Source organism: Spea bombifrons, chromosome 8 (genome assembly GCF_027358695.1).
Source record: "Spea bombifrons isolate aSpeBom1 chromosome 8, aSpeBom1.2.pri, whole genome shotgun sequence".
NCBI classification, from domain to species: Eukaryota; Metazoa; Chordata; class Amphibia; order Anura; family Pelobatidae; genus Spea; species Spea bombifrons.
In genome coordinates, this window is record NC_071094.1 from 25,539,198 (window position 1) to 25,562,414 (window position 23,217).

The 23,217-nt window shown below is 39.8% G+C and overlaps 1 protein-coding gene across 1 annotated transcript in view; it reads left to right on the top strand.

Moving 5' to 3' along the window:
• Window positions 1–325: 325 nt before the first annotated feature.
• SLC16A2 (solute carrier family 16 member 2) overlaps window positions 326–23,217 on the top strand; it is a 58,466-nt gene continuing 35,574 nt past the window's right edge. The window contains exon 1 of the mRNA XM_053473295.1: window positions 326–656. Within this exon, the coding sequence (XP_053329270.1) occupies window positions 353–656 (304 nt within the window). The 5' untranslated portion in view covers window positions 326–352. The remainder of the gene's footprint in view (window positions 657–23,217) is intronic.

Below are 23,217 nucleotides of genomic sequence, written 5' to 3' on the forward strand. Positions count from 1 at the left end.
GTGGAGGGGCAGTAGAGTAACATAGAGTGGAGGGGCAGTAGAGTAACATAGAGTGGAGGGGCAGTAGGGTAACAGAGTGGAGGGGCAGTAGAGTAACATAGAGTGGAGGGGCAGCAGGGTAACAGCACTGTGGGCAGCAGGGTAAGACTGCGCGACTGGCAGCTCGGGATAAACTCGGTAACCGAGTATTTAACGTGCAGCGGATGCAGACAGCCTGCCAGACAGCTCGGTTCAGCAAAGGGTGCAGTGTCTGTCTCCCGCTTTCACAAGCAGGTAGACCAGGGGAGGGAGCGGAGAGGAGGGACAGGGGAGGAGAGCGGGGAGGGAGCTGCTAGAGGAGGAGAGCCAGGCGATGGAAGAAGAAGCGGAGGAGGACGAGAACCTGCCACCGGGGGAAGAGCAGGGGATGCGGGACAGCCTGCTTGGGGGAACCCCGGAAGGGGTGGCGGTACCCGCTGAGGCACCCGGACCGGGCAGCCGGGAGAAGGATGTCCGAAGCAGGCCGCCCGAGGGAGGCTTCGGCTGGGTGGTGGTGCTGGCGGCCACCTGGTGCAGCGGCTCCATCTTCGGCATCCAGAACTCATTCGGGATCCTCTATGTGATTCTTCAGGAGGAGATGGAGGGCAACAAAGGACAGGGCATGGACTTCAAGACAGGTAATCGCCCCACGCGGGGCACCTTCCCACCTGTCCCGGTACTTCCTCGAGTTCACTTCTCAGCCCCTTTCCCTTCGGAGAGTTGTGCACGTGTCGGCGCGGGGTGTCCGGGAGTTACAAAGCGCTCCCTTCCCCAGTGTGTGCGCAGACATCGCGCTCACCTCTTCCTGGTACCTGGCGCTTGGTACATCTCGCCTCCTGCGCACATACTTCGGACACACGTCACTCTGTCTGTCTGCATCACACGGTACAATGCTCTGGATCCAGCTTTATAAATCGCCCAAATCCTTCACATCATCCTCATACTCCGGTTCTCGCAGGACCCCTTTCATCACTGCACAGACTTATGGCGCATTTCATGTATTCCCTAATACCCAAAATGTTACAAACAAATACAGACTCATGCTTACACCCCGACTCATGCTTACACCCCCCCGACTCATGCTTACACCCCCTGACTCATGCTTACACCCCGACTCATGCTTACACCCCGACTCATGCTTACACCCAGACTCATGCTTACACCCCCCAACTCATGCTTATACCCCCAGACAGACACATGCTTACACTCCAGCGCATGCTTACACCCCCAGACAGACACATGCTTACACCCCCTACACATGCTTACACCCCAGTGCATGTTTATACCCCCGGACAGACACATGCTTACTCCCCCGACACATGCTTACACCCCAGTGCATGTTTATACCCCCGGACAGACACATGCTTACTCCCCCGACACATGCTTACGCCCCAGTGCATGTTTATACCCCCCGACAGACACATGTTTACTCCCCCGACACATGCTTACACCCCAGTGCATGTTATTACCCCCAGCCAGACACATGCTTACACCCCCCCGACACATGCTTACACCCCCCACACATGCAGTGCTTCTTCCTAACATACACAATGGATATGTAGAGGTACAGGAAGGTATCCCCATCACTAATAGTATGGACGTTTACACTGCCTTATACACACGCGTATACTGCTCATCTGATATGTATACACACACATATATACCGGTCATCAGCCCCCTGTCATAATAACGCATGGGTTACATATATATCCGCATCTTTAATACAGGAGGTGGGGTGCATGCCCACAGCTAGAATACATTTACCTCTAGGACCAGCATAGAAAGGAACATCCTTAACATAATAAACAGAAAATGAAACTCTCGCACCACTTATGTCCTGAATTAAAGCTGCTGTTCCACCTACTCTATTATTCCTAGTAGTGCTGAATCAATGCCCTTCAAAGAAATAACTCTTTAATCATCTAAAAATGTCTCATTCTTCAATTCTTTTGACACAAAAGCAGACATTAATGGGGAATGCCCTATACCTCTCTTAATAATAATAGTAATAATAATAATATATTGTCTGAAGCCTTCTACTGCTGGCAGCATCTGGTTGGCGTTGGTGCCGCTTTCACTATGCTGATAGTACGTGTCTCACCTTCTAACACCTAATACCTGCTCGTCAATCACAATATGATTTATCGCATAAAAGTGACCTTGTGCTATGTTTCTAGTTCCCTTTTCTAAGTCGTGAAATGAGGGCTGTGTGTTGAATTAAAAGGCCTTGTGTTTTTATTGTATGTGGTGTTTTTTCGTGACCCCGTAGATGTGCATTATGAATGGCTGAGCTTCTGCTGCAGAAAGATCTCGGCTGGCCCGGTATTATGTATAGTTAAATCGGCAAGGCTTCATCCAAGTCTCCTTACCTTCTGAATTATGCATTATACATGGCTAGCTTAGCCCTTCATCTTGGAGAATGCTAGTTTTTTGGCCCTTCATAATAGCGAAATAAGGAGCAGAGGGCACAAATGTCCTGCAAAGTCTCAAAGTCAACTGTGCCGTTAGTAAATAAGCCCCTGTTTGTCCCTTCCTTGTAGCGACGTTTTTTAAACCAGCCCAATCTTTGGTATTAGTATCCCAAAAATCCTGATCTTAATGAGAGCTGCGTTAGGATAATGTCAGGGTTAAGCGTCCGCTCCTTGGGGTAGTTGGGATGTAGCTGGGTGTATTAGGAGGACCTGGTCATTGAGCTCTTGCTTTCCTAATGTTAATAGAAACTGTTGCCTGACGCCTTGTCACTTCTCATCTTAAGCCATTTTTTATTAACCTCTACAAATATTTTACTTAACTTTTACGTAAGTATGTCCAGCCGTGCCTTGGGGGGGGGCAGTTAATCGCACACTTTCTTCCAACATGCGTTTATTCTAGAAACGTAGAATAAAACAGCAGTGTGCCCATTTTTCCTGAAATAAGACTCAGACCTTAATCGGTCCTTGGATTCGGGATAGCTTTATGCCTGTCCCACGCATTTTAAAATTCCCTCACCGTATTAGCCTTTACCACTTCTGCTTCTTTATGTTCAATCTGAACCACTGACCCTCTTGTTCTAACACTTCTCCTCTGAAATAAAGTTCCATCCTGTATGTATTTAAACATTTCTATCACAAATACACAAATTCAGATCTCTTAGCCTTTCCTGGTGATAGTTATCCTGCAGCCCCGTTACATGTTATGCTTCATATTACATATATCTTCATTAAGTTCGGTGGGTGTCATGGACCAGAGCGTGACACTCTCCCTCCCATGGCACTCGGCGGGCTGGATCAGATAGGTGACAGCGAATGCACCAATAAATAAGAATACACTTATGAATGCGACATGATGCCATCTGCTATCGGGGAGGCAGATGTTTTACTGGTATTAGCTAAGAATGCGTCGTCCGTGGGGCGGCCCACACCTCCGTCATGCTATAGTATCAGGCGAAACCCGAGCTGCTTCTCACTATTCATGTGCCGGGAGCCGGCGTGTATACCTGTGTATAGCGCCTATAATCTTCAGAGACATTTAGTGATTACCTGCCTATACATAAATGAATTTGTTTAAAGCTGTGTTTTCTGCGTCGGTGGAACAGAATCTTTTTTTTTTGCTCGTTCTATTACGTTGGGCGTATGAAGCGCTTGCATGCTTTGTGTCCGCGCTGCCGTTCTGCAGGACTGAAAGCATTCTGGCCGGGCCGACTTTAAGCCAGGATTATCCAGGCTCCGGCTCACGAGCTTTTGTTAAACTACTATTCCCAGGCTTGTCTGCCAGACACAGGATACGGACTGGCTAGCTCTGCTCGGGGCTATAGGGCCTAATCTGTTGGCTATGTGATTGCAAAGTATAGTACGGAGGTGCAGTGCTGAAAGACTGGCTCATAAATGGAACAAAGAAGACAATAAATCTGGAGCAATAAGTGTATATTCCACTCCACACGTCTCCATTTGCTCCACTAACTATAATACATAGAAAAGTGGCACGGTGCTTCTATTTTAGGCTAATATAAGCTGTTTTGTGCTGCTGTTTTTAGTAAACCAGGGATTGGAGCAATTAGTCACGGTGCTTGTTTACCAGAAAAGGCTACAGTGAGCCATTTCCTCTTCTAACACGTTCTATGATTCTGCGTAATAATAATAATAATTAATAATAGCATGTCATTTATAAAGTTTATTGCGTAGGCTACTTTCACTTGTAATTGTGCTCATTCCCGCTTAACAGCACAGTATAAATAAACGATAATAAATTCAGCAGACTGCAGCAGTTTACTAAGTTCTACATGTATATACAAAGAGAATGACAAAACTAGAATTGTCAGACTAAGTGAAACCGACACATTAGGTATAGAGCGCAAGCTTACACTCTTCATATACATCATAGAAATCCAATGCACGTTCAGAAAGAATGGCAGAGTGCACTGTTTGTATGCAATGCTTATTTATTTATACTTTGCCCGTATGATACCATCTTGTTATATTAACGGAGGAGCAAGCCTTCATCCGTGTTTTTGCCATTGAGAAGTATTCAGGTCATAAACACCGTAAGAGCCTGACATTTAGCCTAAAAAACATCAACAGATGGTCATTCAGAAATCGCTAGTGTAAAAATAAAAACAATACAGCTGGGTGCCAAGAACTGAGCTCATTCTCCTAGTGATCTAACGCTCAATGAGAAAGTTGAGCGATTGCACAATCATTTTCAGCTTTAAGGATAACTAACCATACAGGTCCGTGCCACCCAAGCTGTACTTTCTGTGTTTTCAATATAAGTATATTTATTTCTAGCGTTAAACAGCCGGCACACTGTAACGCCTGTATCCGCAGTTTTAATAATATTAAAAGTTGCAAGTAATTGTTGAGATGAGGTCACTGAATTTGTAAGTGGATATACAGTATCTCACAAAAGTGAGTACACCCCTCACATTTTTGTAAATATTTTATTATATCTTTTCATGTGACAACACTGAAGAAATGACACTCTGCTACAATGTAAAGTAGTGAGTGCACAGCCTGTATAACAGTGTAAATTTGCTGTCCCCTCAAAATAACTCAATACCTTGGCAACAAAAGTGAGTACACCCCTAAGTGAAATGTCCAAATTGGGTCCAATTAGCCATTTCTTCTCCCCGGTGTCATGTGACTTGTTAGTGTTAGGTCTCAGGTGTGAATGGGGAGCAGGTGTGCTACATTTGGTGTTATCGCTCTCACACTCTCTCATACTGGTCACTGGAAGTTCAATATGGCACCTCATGGCAAAGAACTCTCTGAAAAAAAGAATCTGAAAAAAGAATTGTTGCTCTACAGTTGATTGAGGGAACCATGAATGCCAACATGTACTGTGACATACTGAAGCAGAGCATGATCCCCTCCCTTTGGAGACTGGGCCGCAGGGCAGTATTGCAACATGATAACGACCCCAAACACACCTCCAAGACAACCACTACCTTGCTAAAGAAGCTGAGGGTAAAGGTGATGGACTGGCCAAGCATGTCTCCAGACCTAAACCCTATTGAGCATCTGTGGGGCATCCTCAAACAGAAGGTGGGGGAGCGCAAGGTCTCTAACATCCACCAGCTCCGTGATGTTGTCATGGAGGAGTGGAAGAGAACTCCAGTGGCAACCTGTGAAGCTCTGGTGAACTCCATGCCCAAGAGGATTAAGGCAGTGCAGGTAAAATAATGGTGGCCACACAAAATATTGCACTTTGAGACCAATTTGGAAATTTCCACTTAAGGGTGTACTCACTTTTGTTGCCAAGGTTTAGACATTGGCACAAACCAAAGAGGGGACAGCAAATTTACACTGTTATACAGGCTGTGCACTCACTACTTTACATTGTAGCAGAGAGTCATTTCTTCAGTGTTGTCACATGAAAAGATATAATAAAATATTGACAAAAATGTGAGGGGTATACTTGAGGCTGATGAAAGTTGTAACACATTTTCAAGGCATTAGGTTCCCAGACCACAGGTTTGCAGATGAGATCTTGATCTTAAAGGCGCAGATATACCCAGGTTTTGCAGTCATTGAAAAATATGTGCTTTACCTGTTTGCTTGCGCATTTCCAGTGATTTTTCACACTGGTTGGGTTAAGTATTGAAGGACAGCGTATCTGTGCCATCTACTCGACAAGCTGGGGGTCAAGGGGGTTTTGAAGGTGTGGAGTCAACGTCATAAATGCTGTTGAGGCTTATAAAATGACATAGCTGTTCCTTTAAGATCTACTTAATGACCAAGGATTCTGGGTCTTTTCACTTCCTGTATACATAGCAAATCTAGAAAATCTGCACTTACAGACCAGTGAAAAAATGTTTGAAATGTATGGCACGAGGAGAGCTTCAACTGTATACAGGAGGCTCATGGCATGCATTGTATTCATAGTAGTTTGGTGGGCGATCTGGTGAACTCTTCATCTGCAACAAGCCTGGATACTCCGGGGTAAAATCTGATTATAGCCGGGAGACATTAAGTTCTAATTTTGGTTCTTGAATTTTTATTAAACATGTGCCACCAAACGAGACCTTTTCTGTTACTGTGGTATGTGCTAACAGTGGTGCCAATGTAATGGTTGTGCCAACAGTGGTGCCAATGTAATGGTTGTGCTAAACATGGTAGAAGAGATTTTTCAGATTGGTTCAGGTGACTGTTTTGTGCCAGTGACCGTGAGCTCATAAATATTTGTTACCTTTGGACAAAGTACATCATGGCAGCTTCCTGTTTGTAACAATGCAGTGTGCCATCTTTTCCCCTGTGATGCCCAGGCTTTGGGAAAGTGTGTTTATGAATTTATCCTTTGTTGTCAGATCCGGCAACTAGCCCAATGGCACCTATTCAGAATAGGTAAGTAAGTAGGTTGGCCTGTCAGACTGGTAAGGGTACCCGTGGATAGTTAGTTAAAAATATTAAGGTTTCTCTTAGGAGTCCAATGCTTTAGATGGTGAAAAGGTGGAGAGGCATCAAAATGCTGCAAAACTTTCTGTTAATTTGAATGGAATCATACAATAAACGACCCGTTTGTTAAAATACAATGTTATGATTAAAGAGGGGGCATCGACAAGCTGCTTCTGGAGTCTGTTCTTCTTTTCAGTATTTGCTTGATCTGCACATGAATGTGGTCTTCTAAGTGTGTTCCCACACAGGTTTTGTTTTCGTAACAGTCGTTGCGGGGGTCTCGGACAGCTGGTTTGACTTTATGAAGAACATTTTCCCAACTTCACACGTCCTCTGCCGTCTTTGTAAAGGCTTTGGAGGAAGGTTAAAGTGTATTTAAAGGACGTCCCAGAGTAAAATATTTTAATACATAATGGAGCCAGTCTTGCATGAACTCTAAACTCTAGGGCTAAATTGTAGAGGGGGTGAAATGTAGCCGAGTCTCGCTCCGTGTGAATCCGCTGTGGCTGCGTTAGCTAATGTTTGTTTTATCTACCAAAATGAAAATATTTTAAAGGGGGAACTATCACATTCCAGATTATCCACATCCTTACACCTACACACAACGCAGCAATTAGATTTTACTTTCAGTTATTATAAACAATATCTTTCATTTTGTGTCGTATTGTATGTAAAGCATGATTTTGATGTCACATCTGGTTGTATCCCAGTTGTTTAAAATATGCCCCAACTACCTGCTGATAACAGTAATTCAGTAACTGTTTATTGCTTCTTTTATAAATGTTGTGTTGTAGTAGCTGTAGATCTGTCAATTGGGGGATTCTCTTTGCAATCGAATACATTTTAATTCCACATTAACTGGTTTTCAACTCAAGGTAGGGCAAAAATGACTTGGTGTTTATGAAGGACCTCTGGGGACATAAAACCTGCCTGCTTGGCGGCAAAGAGATGTGGATTCCCAGAATAAAGCTGAGCGATACGTAGAATTTTACGCAAATTGCTGCTTCTATGGAATATAATGGTACACTCGCCTACATAGGTTAAAAAAAAAAAATTGAGAGGAATGTAGAATATGACAAACACCCTGCGTGTCATGATGGTGTCACAAAAGTTTTTCTATTTTTTATTTTCTTTTATAACCTGTCTTGAACAGGAGTAATTTTTTTACTAATGTATAGATCATTTTGCATGCAGGTTTGAGGAAATTTAAAATGTGTACCGCTTCTGCTGGAAAGCACTTCAACTGTTTTCCCTAAATAGTTTGTAATTTCTGTTTATGAGAATTCCATCTGTGTTTTCAGGGAATTGTTCAATGACCACTGTTTTGCCACCTAGTTAGTGTGTTTAAGTGCTGCTGAGCTCTCTGGATCTGGTTCTAGTTTGCTATGGTGTTTATTTTTCAGGAGATCTAGAATATAGTGATTGTTATAGATTAAAATGTAGAAAAGCAGGACTGGACTCGCCTCCTGCCATGGCTTCGAGCTAGTTTTACCTTACAAGATTAGATGTTCTAAAGGGAATAATATTAATCATTTAAAGATTAACACATTGTTTAATTATTCTTAAAACTCTTCAATATAATATATATATATATATACGTGTTTGTGTTTTCAGCATTTCTTTTTTTTGTTTTTCAAAACATTTTATTTTTCGCTGTCTTTTTTGGGGGGGGCAGACTTGTTAATATCTTGCATAAGAATATCTGGTTCTGTTTTAACAGCAAAGGGTTACACTGATAAAAAGGAAATAATGTCTGCTACCATGATGAATATTATTTGAGTCTAATAACAGGTGGAGAGAAGGTATTCCAGCTGCAGGCTGTTCTTGTTCAAGAGGGCTAATGTCATAGAAACATTGACATTCTTACCGTACAGAAGGAGACTTTAGTTAAAAGAAGGAGAATTGTCAGAACGAGGGATCAGAGCTCAAATATAAGGAAGTTTTACTTTACCTAGATAGTGGTTAATAAATGGAACAGCCTTCCAATAGAAATGGTAGAGGCTAATGGACTGGTTAAGGACTGAGTCTTAACAGCAGACTGTTCATTTGTTTCCATGTCAACAGGCAGGATTTTTCCATTTGAGATCATGCCTAGGGGTGCCGTAACATTGGGCACTCCTGCGCGGTGTGGCTTCCTACTTCCAAAACAGGTGCTGGTTATGTAATCAGGGAAGAGTAATGTCTTGTGCCCAGTATTAAAAATGTAGTATTTATTCTGGTTCACACTCTACATTCAGCGCATATGAGCTTCTGGTTTTAAAGTTTTTAAATATTTTATATGAACCACTTAGTAGCTACTAATCCGACCCTCCCAAATATATGGTTTTTTATAAAAACATTTCCCAGGCCCTGATTGCTTTTCAGGCTGTCACAACCTCTGTAGTGCATCGGCAGAAGGACCCCTTCTGTTTCCCATGTATCCAAACTCTTGTTTGCTTTTCCTCTAACATCTGTGCTGTGGGATACGGTGGCTTTGAATATAATGTCTGTACGAAAGCCATAGTTGACTTTTAGATAGAAACGCTGACCATGCATTTGCTAAGTATTGTTATAAACAATAAACAGGTCGCGTAAAACAGCTTACCTTTAGTGCTAGATTATATTTTTTTTAAAAATCCTAAATATTGCACTGTACTTTTTTGCTTTTTTATTTGTTTAACAAATACTGTCTGTGTTGGGTCTACATGTATTTTTGTGGCTGCACAGTTTTATCTTTTTTGGCAAATTTGCTTTTGTTTTTATTTGTAAAATTCACACCATGTTTTAATTATTATTATTATTTTATAATACAATTTGAACAAATTATTTTAACCCACCTGAAAGCCAGTTTTGTTTAGCTACTCCTAAAAGTCTCTTCTATTTTCTGTTTTCTACACTACAAACAGAGCCAGATTATCCATCAAACACACTAAGCATGTGCCTAGGGGCCTCAGGTTCTGGGCTACCAGGCTATTGTAGGAGATGGGCACTCGTGACACACATGACCATCCACTACTAGTTCAGCAGTTCCCAGCATGTGCTTAAGGACCTTTACTGACTATAAATCAAATAACAAGCTTTATGGAGTCGTTGTGTTGCCAGTCAGCGAGCAGTGAGGATGTCATTTCAATGCTGAGATACATTTCCCGCAGGCAAGAAGAGGCAAGAAATGGAAGTGCAAATACAAATCAATTGTGGCAGCTAACTTTAAAAGTGCCATATGGTCTGCGTAAAATGTTAACGCAGCATATAGGCATTTTTCATGTTCTGTTGATTAATGTACTGTTTATTTTTGGTGTCAGAGTCCCTATAATATTTTCTAAACTTTTCAGTAGTTTAGGATCCCTCCCCAAGTAATACATTAACGCTACTTAATTTGGGACGCCATGGTTTTTTGTAGCATCTGTAACATGCATCTGATTAACCCCTTCCTCGCCTTGGAATGCTGCAGTTGAAACTTTTACATGAAACACATTTTGCAGAAGATGAAACTTGGTCATGCTAGAACAAGGGATACGGAGAACTCTACAGACATGACCTTGATAAGCCGACAACTGCATTGTAAGCAAAGCGTGCAGATAATTCTTCCCTCCAAACACTGTAATTTCAGTAAGTGTTTCGGTATACTCTTGTGACAGATCTATTTTAGACAGTGACGGTATTTGAACAAGTGTGTTGCTTACCTCCCTGGCACTGGGATATGATGTCATCGATGTTGTTTTTTTAGGTGTCACTGTTGGATAGTTTTTTTTGCGCTTAACAACTTGATATGAAGCCCTGCCCAAAGGTCCTCGCAGCATAAGGCGGAAGCACTTTTAGCAGTAGAGTAACTTCAAGAGCCAGAACGGGACGCTTTCCCCAAGGCAACCTTACCACATTTTGCAGAACTCTCTGTTGGATAAATAAACCCTTCAGCCAGCTGCTAATAATGAATTAGAACGGTGTGTGTCTGTGTGTAGTTATGTAATACAAGCTATTTTTACTATATAAACATTTCTTTTATTGAGCCGTAGTTCATGGGTTTTGCCAGGGGTAAAAAAAACTTGCGTCTAGGTCAAGAGCCTCTTGGAGTAAGGTGTGCTTGTGTGAGTTACTAATGCTTCTGTTACATGATTTTTTATTTAACTAAAGATGTGGCTACCACGTTTTACCATGTAAAACCACCAAATACAAACACAATCGTGTTCCAAAAAGGCTGTTAAATCTCCTATGGCCTCGGTTTTTCTTAGCCCCTCTCTTTGGCAGTAAAGATTGTTGATCCAGGCTCATCCCGCATCCGCTTTGGCTGTATAACTTTGACAAGGAGGACTGGGACATCCTATTCGAAGTCTTCTTTGTGATGGGCACACCATAAGCCAAAGGGAAAGCAAAGAAATCCTGCAAGAAGTGAAAAGGCACAAGCTGCCCAGCCCTTTATTACAATTACAGTTAAATGTCAAAACCCTTCATTTAATTATTCAAATTTAGCTTGATCCATATTTTTGCCCAGAACGCTTATTTGTCATGTGGCGCAAAAGCGTGCGCTGAAAGGTTGTTACCAAGGCAACTGAAAGGGTTTCTTAAAAGCTTCTAATTTTTTATAAGAGTAAACATTTTGTGGAAAGAATAATGTGAGAGATCTAATGTTTGTTTTAACATACTTGTGAGCTCAATGTGTTGCCTAAGCGGAACAGCATCTTCAAACGCCTTCCACAAGCTGATGCTAACACTACCACCAAATGTAACTCAGAAATCCCTCATCGCAAACACAGAATTCTGTCAATCTGCATTGTCAAAACCATCTTGTACTTTACATTGATACTTTGGCCCAGGATTCTGGCAAATAAACCAGAAATTAATTATGGGGGGGGGATCTGACAGTAAAAGTTGAGTTCTGTTGTGTTTTTGTATGAAGGGAGTTTCTTTTATTTTTTACGCACATTGTTGGGGACCAGAAATTTTATTGCATGTGGAGTTTTTAATTCAAGTGCTTGTAAACACGGGAGATCAGCACATGGATGGGATGTATTTTTAAGGCATAAAAACAAATTGTGTCATTTGAGTGTTTAGTAGCACAAAGCTGTGAGTGTGCATCTGTAGACAGTATGTGCAGCTACTCCTGGTCTTGGTAACTCTTCCTGATTTTACAACCTTTTACAAACTGTACATAACCTAGAATACTATACACCAACTCTAGGAACCGCTCTAGATCTGGTAATCGCAGTAAGTAGTAAAATAAGGTATATTTGGTGGTGTAATGTAAATAATGTCAATGCATATCCCAAAAAGTGAAAACATTCCAGAACGCAGATTGCAGACACCTGTGGAATATATGTATGTAGTGAGCAGCCCAGAAAACAGTCAAAATGTAATATCCACAAAGGTTTCATGATCTTTAAGGTGTCCTCTCCCTGATGTCTGGTCTTCTCAGCTGCAGCCAAGAAAGCAGAAGGGGATACCAGTGTAGCATGTAAAGTCATGATTTCCAAAAATAATATGACCTTTTTATAAAAATAACGGTAAATAACATGTTACCCGAGGTGCTGCAGTGGGATGCCTACGGAACGAATAATAAAGTCAGACTGTACTCATTGTGGTACGTAACCGGTACTTTACAAAAGGACTATAATCATTTGTGAACCATAGTAACCGGTTTTAGGTTTCCTGGCTGGCAACACACTTAAAACCATTTACATGTTCTATCAATTGCATCATTTTACCTCTTATGTAATATCTGTAACATGCATGCTGAATGCATTGCATCATTGGGATCTGTTTTGTAACATATATGAACACACAGTATCGGGACACAATACAGAAAAAAAGATTGATACACACAGATTCTGGTCTGGTAACAAAATAATGTTTTCATGAACCGCAAAAACATTTGAACATTTCGACTCCCTGCTTTTACTGGGCAATGTGCTAAAGTTAGCAAACTACTTCAGGAAGAAGAGATGAGCTGGATTTACAAAATGATTAATACATTCTAGGAGATGGTGATCACAATAAAGATGCATAATGTAGGTCCAGCTGTAGGAGAGACGCACTGGGACCTTTTAAAATACAATGTAAAGTCAACGAGTGGAAGTATTCAGTTCCGCAAATGTGTGGCTTAATGAATACTGGTTTGTTTAGAAACGATTTTTTAGGAAGAAGTATTAAAAATAACTGTTGACAACTAGGTCTTTCTCAGAGCAAAAAATGATTATCTTTTTCCTGTGCATTATAAAAATATAGTAAGAAAAACAACTGGGAACAACAGAATACAAAAACAGCCAATATAAAGGTTATGTTTAATGTTTCATTTACTTCTATATTTTTCTATTTCAAAATACTGATGCTGGGAGAGTTTTAAAAAAAAAATGTTTAACTGTTTTAAAGAACATAAAAGGTTAAAACAAAAGTAAACTAACCTTTCGCTCTAAACCATTTGAGGGTAATGGAGGTTGGTTATGGTTCAGATATTGCATTGAGTTGGGAATTGTTTGAGGCTCATGACCTGAGGAACATATATTCTTTTTAGTTATTTTTTTGTTCTGTGATTCTTACAACGTGATGAAACATTAAAATATGAGTGTTTGGATATATAGATATATATAGATATATATTGTGTGTTTTATATAACATTTTAAGGACATACGCTGTTAGGGGTCTATGCTGCGCAGCGGGAAGGAGCTTGGACACAGCTGCTGTTGAAATTAGCGCCTTTTCCGGATACCGTAGGCGCCTCGAACATGAAAAATGTTGCTATAGAACCTCAAACAAAGAAATCTGTGTGGTCCTCCTAGGGTAAAATTACTTTTTGTGAAATTAAAAGCTGCATTCATGAAAAGGGGCAATAAATAATCTGGATATTAAATGGAGCCATGAAGTCTTAGACATTAAATCCTACGCAATATCGTGGGGAATTCATACTTTAGAATGAAATAAGGCTAAAAAGTGATTTATATCTGCTCCAGAGAACTAGAGGATTATTATAATAAGCAGAGAGTATTGAAGACCCATTTCATTTTGGCTTGTTATTTGTTACTTTCTCAGTTAATGGGATAGAGAGGTGGTGGCGGGGTCATCTCATTACAACCACCCACTCCTAGCACTGCTGCTGATCTAAAAAATTATGTTCTACCATTGTTTGGCTAGAAAGTGCCAGAAAAGCTGTTTTTTTAATGTGTTTTTGTTCCAAAACATATGGAAACATCCATTTTGAGGTTTTGGCTTAACAAAATTTAATTTATAAAAATATCTGTAACTTGTGTGTTTTTGCCAATAAGTGTAATTGTTTTGTAGTCATCTGTTAAGGAGGCTTTTTACATTTTGGGACCAGAACTAGTATAATTGCAATTAGTGCTCTCCTTCTCATACTCCTTTCCTATACTGGCTACTAGAACCAAGCAACATCCACCAAAGGTGGGTCTTGACTTAGCATGGGGGGGTACCTTTTAATTTAAATGAAAAATCTTCCAAGAACAAAAAGTTAAGACGTTTGCTCCAATGATATACAAAAAAGACTGGTTTGTAATACATTTAATTTTTCAATAGTTTTTGTCATTAAGGTCACAAATATTTGAATCCATTTGTCACAAATCAAATTGTAAAATAATTTGCTGTATTTCATAACCATAATCTTTGCACCAGTGCATCAATGACACTTATAACTGTCACATAGGAGACGAAAGCATGACAGTTTCAGAACCCTTAGCCTTTTTCATTGGTTAAAATAATTATATTTGGGTTTTTTATGTATAAATTTATTGTAAACATATACATTTTGACGTTGAAGTTTAATATTGACAGACATAGTTTTTATTACTATGAAAGTGCCACAAATCAATAAGTAGAGTATAAAAGCTGTTTACTGCCCATATTGACGTTTCTGAATTTTTCCACAGTTTCAAAATATATTTAATAACCAATTTGTACTAACAGCTGACTGGTGGGGTGTTTAATTCTTGTGACATTATATATATATATATATATATATATATTTCCCTTTTTTCTATTCTTTTTATTCTCTATTCTGCAAAATAACGTACTCTTTTTCTTTACACTGATAAGGCTACTTTGTATTACAAATCAAAGAGACCTAGAGCGAATACAGTACAAATATCCAAAGGATTTCCTTTGTATATTGCAAAACAAATTGTCTGAAGGGTATTGTGTCAGAAATACACGTCCTTACCCAGAATAAGAAAGCATGCATACATCAAAGTCGAACTTCATGGAAGATGTGGTGAACAATTCTGCCCGTAAACAATTCATTTGAAGCATAAACAGATTGTGAAACTTCCATTTCGCATTCAATCCTCTAGAGACCATGAGTAATTGTCATCCAGATTTTCCCCTCTTTTGTTCTGGACAATGATATCCTATCTCCACCCCATCTGATTCACCATAGCTCATATATTAGCTGGCATTTTGGATTGCTGATGTTATGTTTAACTCAAAGACTTTTGGAGCAAGGCCTGTATATGTTTGTCGGCGTGCTATGATAACATATTCCGCTGTAAACTCCCTTTCTTTAACGTAAAATATTTACGGAACGTTTTTTTTTCTTTCAGTTCCTAGCGCAGAAGAGCAGATTTGTATTTCAGTAAAAAAGGGGAGCAGATATATTTCCGCAGTTATCAGTGATCTATGATTTCATAAGAGGCATCATATGGGATTTAACTTTACTTCTTTCCTGGTTATTGAACCAAGATGTCATCCGCCTTCCTATTAGGACAAGAGATATGTACTAAACTACTAATGTGATTACAGTGTTCAAAGCACTGCAAAAACAGACTTATTCAATTAAATACTTAATGGTGAATGGTGAAAAATTAATATCTCTGCCTGGCAAGTCATTTTATTCCTCTGCCGGTTTGACCTTTTTAAGTAGACAAAGAAAAACCTCAATGAGAAATAAGTCTATTTACAGTGTTCATCTGTCTCTGAATTTTAAGATGGTTCCTTCTAACAGCTAATGTGATGTCATCAAAATTAATGCAACTTCATAGTTTGCTGCAATGGCATGGCAAACTATTGACTAGGATGGTACTTTATCTGGGGTCCTTTAAACAGCAGAGATGGCCCTGTCTTAAATTGGCCCTTTTCTTAAATTGATTTCTTCCCCAGATAATAGGTTCTGCTATAGGAATCTCCCGCACCTGTGCATCCTCCTGCTACATGCAAACAGATGTCTTTCCAAACATTTTGTAGAGTTCCATATGCTTCCTAGGAATGTTCCAACAACATAACGCAGATCAATGATTAGTTTTGCAGGATTATGTTCAGGATATAGTTAGTTTTGTAATTTGAGGGAATATGAACATCCCTACACAAGAGTACCACGAGTATCATGAATAACAATGTATTATTTCTTTAAAATGTATAAAAGCAAAAAAAAACATTTAAACATTTTACTTGGATAGATGCTATATACCTTCACCCAGGTGCTTTTCAGCTTACTTGTGTGCTTGGGGCATCCCTCCTTGTATGAAAGCGGTACCACTTGTACTATGCGCCCTACGGGGGCAAAAGTGCCAAGGTATCCCCATGGAGCTTCCCACCAGAACACTCGGGGCATTAGCCCCCTTAGCCCACCCCTAGCGTCACCCTTGTTACAGAGCAGTTTCACCATTTAGTGATCCTCCACTGTGAATGCAGTTGATTCTAAGTAATTCTCTGCACTACATTTTGTAGAGGTGGCCCCATTGCGATAAGTCATGTTGCTCTACTGCCTCTATTCTGATCTAGTTCTGGAAAATGAGTTGCTTGTTAAGGAATTGAAGTTAAAATGAAGGTTGACTTTTGGTGTAACCCACAGCTCAACTTACCGCGCAAAATATCAGTTCAACTAACAGCTGCAATTATATCTGTGATTACTTCATTGAGACCATGTACAACCAATCTGTGCCGTGAGACGTCAAACACAAAAGTCCACACCTCATTAATAACTATCCACTATTTTGTGTTTTCTGTTCACATCTCTTTACTGTAGCTTTGCCTCTTATGTCTCCTTCTCTAAACCCCCCCTGTCTTTACGATGTTCTCCATACAAATGTTTAAAAACTTTGGCCTTGTTGACAAGATTATGCTTGGGTATGTTTCATGTTACTGTCACACAACTACCTTTTCCACCCTGGCTATCCAGGGTTATTGGATATAACTGTAATAAAGTCTGAATTAAGAGCACATGATGATCAAAATGATCTCTGGACTTTTAACGATACATCATCTTATTGTTTATGGTATGTAGACAAGTCAAGAGTTTCTAGAAATGCTTTAAATCGGTGGTGAGTATTTGTTGTTTATTGGGAATATTACACAATATACACAGACACCGCAACTAAAACTGAGTGAAAACTTAATGATTCATGAAGATTTATATTTAGTTAGTAGTTTGAAGTAACTATGTAAACAAATTTGTTTACGGTAGTCGTCTGTTAGACCATTTTAATATCAAATTAAATGACCAGAAAATACTATAATGGTTACATTACTGGCTTGAGGAATACAAGTGCCTCTAGGTTCCTTGCAGAACCTTTACAGGGGTTAAACAAGGACAACCAGTGTCAGTCTTTGTTATTGGCTAACAGCATTAAGTGTTGGATTGCTAGGAATGAGCTTGATGGCTTCTTCTTATGAAGGGACTCTTAAGTCATTGCATACCACAATCCCAGAATATATATCTGGATGTTTGCAAGATGGAACTGAACATCCCTAATGTTCTTGATCCGATGCCAACTGCTAATCCTTGTGTTTTAGTTTAAAGACGTTCGTTTCCCAAGCTTTGCATATAAACAATGGACGCCCAATGTCTGGCACCCAACAGAGCAATGCCTCTGAGCTTCCAAAATAAGGAGACATGTTGGTAGTTGCTTTTATAAAAAAAAGACGTTAACTCCCCTTATACCTCACTCAGCAACTAGACGCTAAGCTTCTTGTGTACCGTCCATAAAGCTTGCTAAGTAAGATTAGTTACGTTGTAGCACACAAAAAATGACATTAGCTACAATACAAAATGTAGTTTGTCCCCTGGTGGAATGTGGCAGGAGATTGTTTAACAAGCAGAGTAGCTATAAAGTACAGTTGCTACAACAAATATATTAACTGTTTGAGGTTTTATGTGTTGCTGTAATCCCCGGTATCAGATTACCCTGAAATGTGGCTTTTTGTGGAATCCGTCATGTTTAATGGGTAATTTAAAAATCGAAAGCAAATGAAAACGACCTGTTTAAGAAAATGCTAGGAAAGCATATGAATGAGAAGGTACAATATCTGCACATGCGTGCATTTCTGGAAGTGCTGCATAACTAACGTCAGGAGGCAGCCGGCAGAAAAGTGAACAATATTTGTAGCTAGATGAATTCATTGTTATGTGCGCCTACACCCATCATCAGAAATGCAGAATACCAACTCACTTACCTGATTCCCACTACCCAGCCGCTCCACGTAACTCAAAGACTAAAGTAGACTAAAGTGTTAATATAACAAACTGTTATATGCAAACTGTTTTGACAGATCTGTGTGAGAAATGAGTGCAGATCTAATCATTAATAAGACTTGTACTCCGATGCTTCTATTTACAGAAAGGAAAGGCTTGATTTAGGAAGTATTGCAGTCATTTTTATTTTTATTTTAATAATACGTGATAGGGGATGTTGTATTGCCGTTTTGTTTTGGTGCTCGTACGGCCAACACATCAGTCTTTCAGCTACTTATCACCTGGGTATTGGCATTTAGAGTTGTGGTTGGTTTGTAGGTATTTGGTTAAATGACGTTGCTCTTCTTCTCCATTTTTCTTTCATGGCACCATAGTAAGCAGAAGAAAAGGAGAAACCTTTTTAATGTTTATATTTTTCACTGACTCCCTAAAATAAAACTAGTTTAAATTCTTTAACACTTGCCAGGGTTAATGCCTGGCCTTCCAATCCATTTAAGCCATACATCTTGGGTATATCTATGACATTTCTCTTGCATGACACTTACAGATGTGACTGGAAAGTATAAATATTTTATAGTTCTCATAGAAGCAAACCGCGTCACGTCTCCCCGTCTAGGTATTGATTTTACATTCGACCATGTGGCCACAGTTGCCATTGATGAAGTAGGCAGCTTTATTCCAGTTTACCACTTATGAAGTGGGAACGACTATTACCTTGGGTTCTATGTATTACAGTACTAAGCAGTTACAGCTATAATTGCCAATAATGTATTGCCTCTACTAATTCTATGCTTTCAGGTGTGCCGGGAGCTTATAAATAAAGGGCAGTTTGTGCAAACTGGTTAAAGTAGACAAACCACAATAACAATCACATCTGCCCTGTATACATACTTCCAGTTATGTTGTATATTATATTGATATTTAGCAATAGTCGTATGGCATTATTTATCAAAATCTTCTGGCTCGTGCCATTACTAGCAGATGTATACTACAGCTTTGGCACTTTTAACCTCTGGGAAATTTTTTAAACTGCTCTTTTCTAACACTCCGTCACTGATTACTCAGTATCGACTACATATCAACCACATTTTCACCAACGTTATGGGGACCTGTCTGGTTTTAAAGAGCGAAAGTACATGCACTGTAGTGCCTATGCAGCAGAGCTGGAGTGGGAATAAAAAGCAGACCTGGAACTATTTGGACACCAGCCCCCATATATTTTTTTGCGTGGTGAAGCTCATGTGCCCACATGCCACACTAGGGGTGTAACTAGAAACCACAGGGCCCCCGGTGCAAAAATTGCTTCAGAGCACCCCAACTTCACAAGCATTATGTCTCACAGTGCCCCCTTTTCCCCTAATTAGCCTGCCTGTTCTACCTCTGCCCCTAAACATTTGTACATTCACTCACTCATTCATTCACCTTTTTGCACCATGTTACCTCAGCTGCAGATTTCTTAGGGCTGGCTTACGGGGGAATTTCCCTGGTAGGCCAGTCCGGCCCTGTTATGCAGTACTGGATACAAGGGTCTGTTACTGTTTAAGCTGCACGTTTATGCCATGTGTGCAAGCTCATGCCTTGAATATTATTTTTCCTCCTTTTTTTTTTCTTTTTTCTAACTCTATTAGATATGGTCTACATTAAAATGCACTATGTAATTGAACCATATTTTTTGTTTTGTTTCTGCGGAGGGGAAACTGTGAAAATGGAACTCAAGAGGCTCAATTTATCTCTCATTTTAAATGAGGAACTCATTTTACAGATCCATTTTACAGAAACTTACACATTCTGGGTACAGAATATGATTACTTATTTTTGTTAGGTTACTGTAGAAAGAATAACAAAGGGTTTGTTACAGTTTTTTTTACTCAATGAGGAAACCCTCCGCCATTCCTTTGCATTGCATATTGTATATACGGTATATTAAAGATAGAAATTGCACAATAGCTGAACTGCTAGAATGGTGACCACCCAGCAGCTGGTGAACTAAAACTGTGGTGGCTCAGGGCAACCATTAGATTAAGGCTAGTGTTTGCTTACTCCTATACCGGAGTGTAAAGTAAAATGGAGAGTTTTAGTCTTTACTACCCTTGGTGTATCTCTCTCACATAATGAAGTCCTGTTTACGATAGGGCCGTTTGTACTGTCGCTCCCTTTCACAAAATTGAAAAAGTTAAAAAAATACTTGAAAACATGGAAAACCGACGCACTATAGACAGTATCTGGTACTGATTCAGTTCTCCATTGCTAATAAAAAAATGAGAAGCGCATTCCGCCATCATGATCCAATTAGAGGATTGAAGCTTGACATGAGCTGCATGAGTAATGGGTGAGTGCAGAGGCGTTAACAGTTCCCTGTACCACAGGGGAGAGGAAAGGCATGAGAAACTTCCAGCATGGTATAAGTGCTCTCGGCGGCCCACAAAGGGTTAAACACCAACATGAAGAAACCCCTGGATCTGCAGCTTATTAAGCACTGTAAGCATGGGATAGAGAGTGGCAGCTAGCAGTTTGTTTTAAGTAGTGATTACGAGGAAGCTAATAAGACATATAGTATTTATTATTTTTCCAGCCATGGAAATAACAGTAATTAAAGTAAGTTATTGGAGCTAGAGACCCATGGGGTTACTTGCGGTGGGGTAATTGTACATTCAACATGAAGATCTCGGTTCACAAACCTTGATAACTTTATTTTTTTTTTTGCATAACTTAGGGTGTTATAAGCCCACAGGACTAAAGTGGTGGAATATAGAGCTCTGTCCGTGGCCCGAGTGCAGTCTGTTAAATCTACTTGAAAGAGAAATTGCATCATGTCTTTGCATAATAATGTAGTGAATCTAAGCAGTGATAATCATCTACAGAATGATGTCGTTATTTGAGAACAAAAACTGTTAAAATGGACTAAAGGTTTTCCATATGCATATTAATATTACTTATTGATTTACACAGTTCAGTTGTATTCCTCAACACTATACATGTGTGTTTTGGAGGCTTGTCCCTAGGACTTGAGTCTGTTGACTGCCTTGTGGGGCTAATTGTGGCCACTTAATGCCAGTGTTGTGCGCTATTTGCGCTAATGATTGATCTACATAAGCCCCATCTTCTGAATCTCTATATACTAACTGGCTTTAGCTATGACCCTCCATCATTTTATAACTGGAGGTGTTGTGTTAATAGCACCCGGTGAAATGCTATCTCCTGCCACCCATCACGGTAAAAGAATGGGGAGTGTATTCTGTATTTATTATTCTTGTATTCAGTATTTTCCATGTCTCTGTTTGAACCTGACGTTAGTTCCCAGTTGCCTGTGGATGTTTGTTCTTATAAGAGATTCTAATATCCTGTGCATTTAACCTTTATATTTCCTATGGATCCTATGCAGGCTGCTTGGCTCCAAACAGTGTTTTCCTGTGATCTGCTCAAATAAGCGATCCACATTTTTGAGGAGTTTCTTATAACAAAGTCTTTTGCAGATTATTTTATTCAATAACGTACCTTCCATGTGAAGAGGTACTGAGGTGTAAAAACCAGGGGTAACAAAATGAAATGGCCACTATATACACAAACACACACTGAAAATAATCTAGTCTAGTCTGTAAGCATGTTTGCAGTGCCTTTTAACTTTTTATTTAGATTATTGTCACCAGACATTGGTTTGTTTGTCACTGTATTGCATAGCATTTAAGGGACATAAACCTTTATTCATAAGGGGGCATTTATTAGTTTCTTTTTGGCCATTCTGTTGTAGATTTACTGGTGTACTTGGGATCGTTGTCCTGTTGTAGTTCGGTCAAGCTTTAGTTGTTGGACAAATGGCCTTAACATTTGACTCTAGAATACTTTGGTATACAGAGGAATTCATAGTCAACTCAATGACAGCAAGGTTCCCAGGTCCTGTGGCTGCAAAAGAAGCCCAAATCACCACCCCTCCGCCACAGTGCTTGATTTGATGTTATTGCTTGATTTGATGTATGTGCTGATATGCTGTTTTTGGTTTTCGCCAAGTGTGGGGCTGAGCTTTATGGCCAAACATTTTCACTTTGGTCTCGTCTGCCCAAAGGACATTGTTCCAGGAGTCTTATGGTTTGTTCAGATGTAAGTTTGCAAACCTAAACCGTGCTGCCATGTTATTTTTCTCCATTCAACCCTTCCAAACAAACCATACTTGTTCAGTCTGTTTCTATCTGTATTGTCATGAACGTTAACATGCTAACTGAGGCCTGTAGAATCTGAGATTTAACTCAGATTTTTTTTGCAATTTCTCTGAGCATTGCCCAGTCTGACCTTGGTGTGAATTTGCTTGGAAGTCCGCTCCTGGGAGAATAACTGTCTTGAGTGTTTTCCACTTTTGAATAATCTTTCTCACTGTAGAATGATGGACTTTGCAATGATGATCATGGCTGATGTCTTTCCTCCATGACATTGTGTTAACACACACCTGAATGCTTCAGACAAGCAAGCTGCTAAAACTTGGAGGTAGTCACACCTGCTGATGATCAGTCAAAAAGGGCATTTGATTAGCAGCCCCCATATGCTACTTAGAATCTTAATTCTTATAGAAGCAGTAAAGATGTTCTTAGTTTTTCACACATGGCCTCTCCATGTTGCCTTTTTATTGTTGTTAAATAAATCATGACACGGTGTAATATGTCATGTGTTGTTGTTCATCTGATGTTGTATTTACCTAATTTTTAGACCTGCTAAGGAACAGTTTGTTATTACGTCCTGATATTTAAAACCATAGAATTAAAAGAGGGTATACTTTTTTTTCCTCACAACTGTAAGTGTTCCTGTCACAAATAATGAATAAGGTTATTAATGTTTTTATATAATGCCATCCTATTCTGTCGCTGTTCAACAGGTGAGCTCAAAAGACCTTACAATCTAGAGGGAAACAACATCTTACAAGATGTAACTTTTTTTCTGGTTTGGGAATACAGCAGA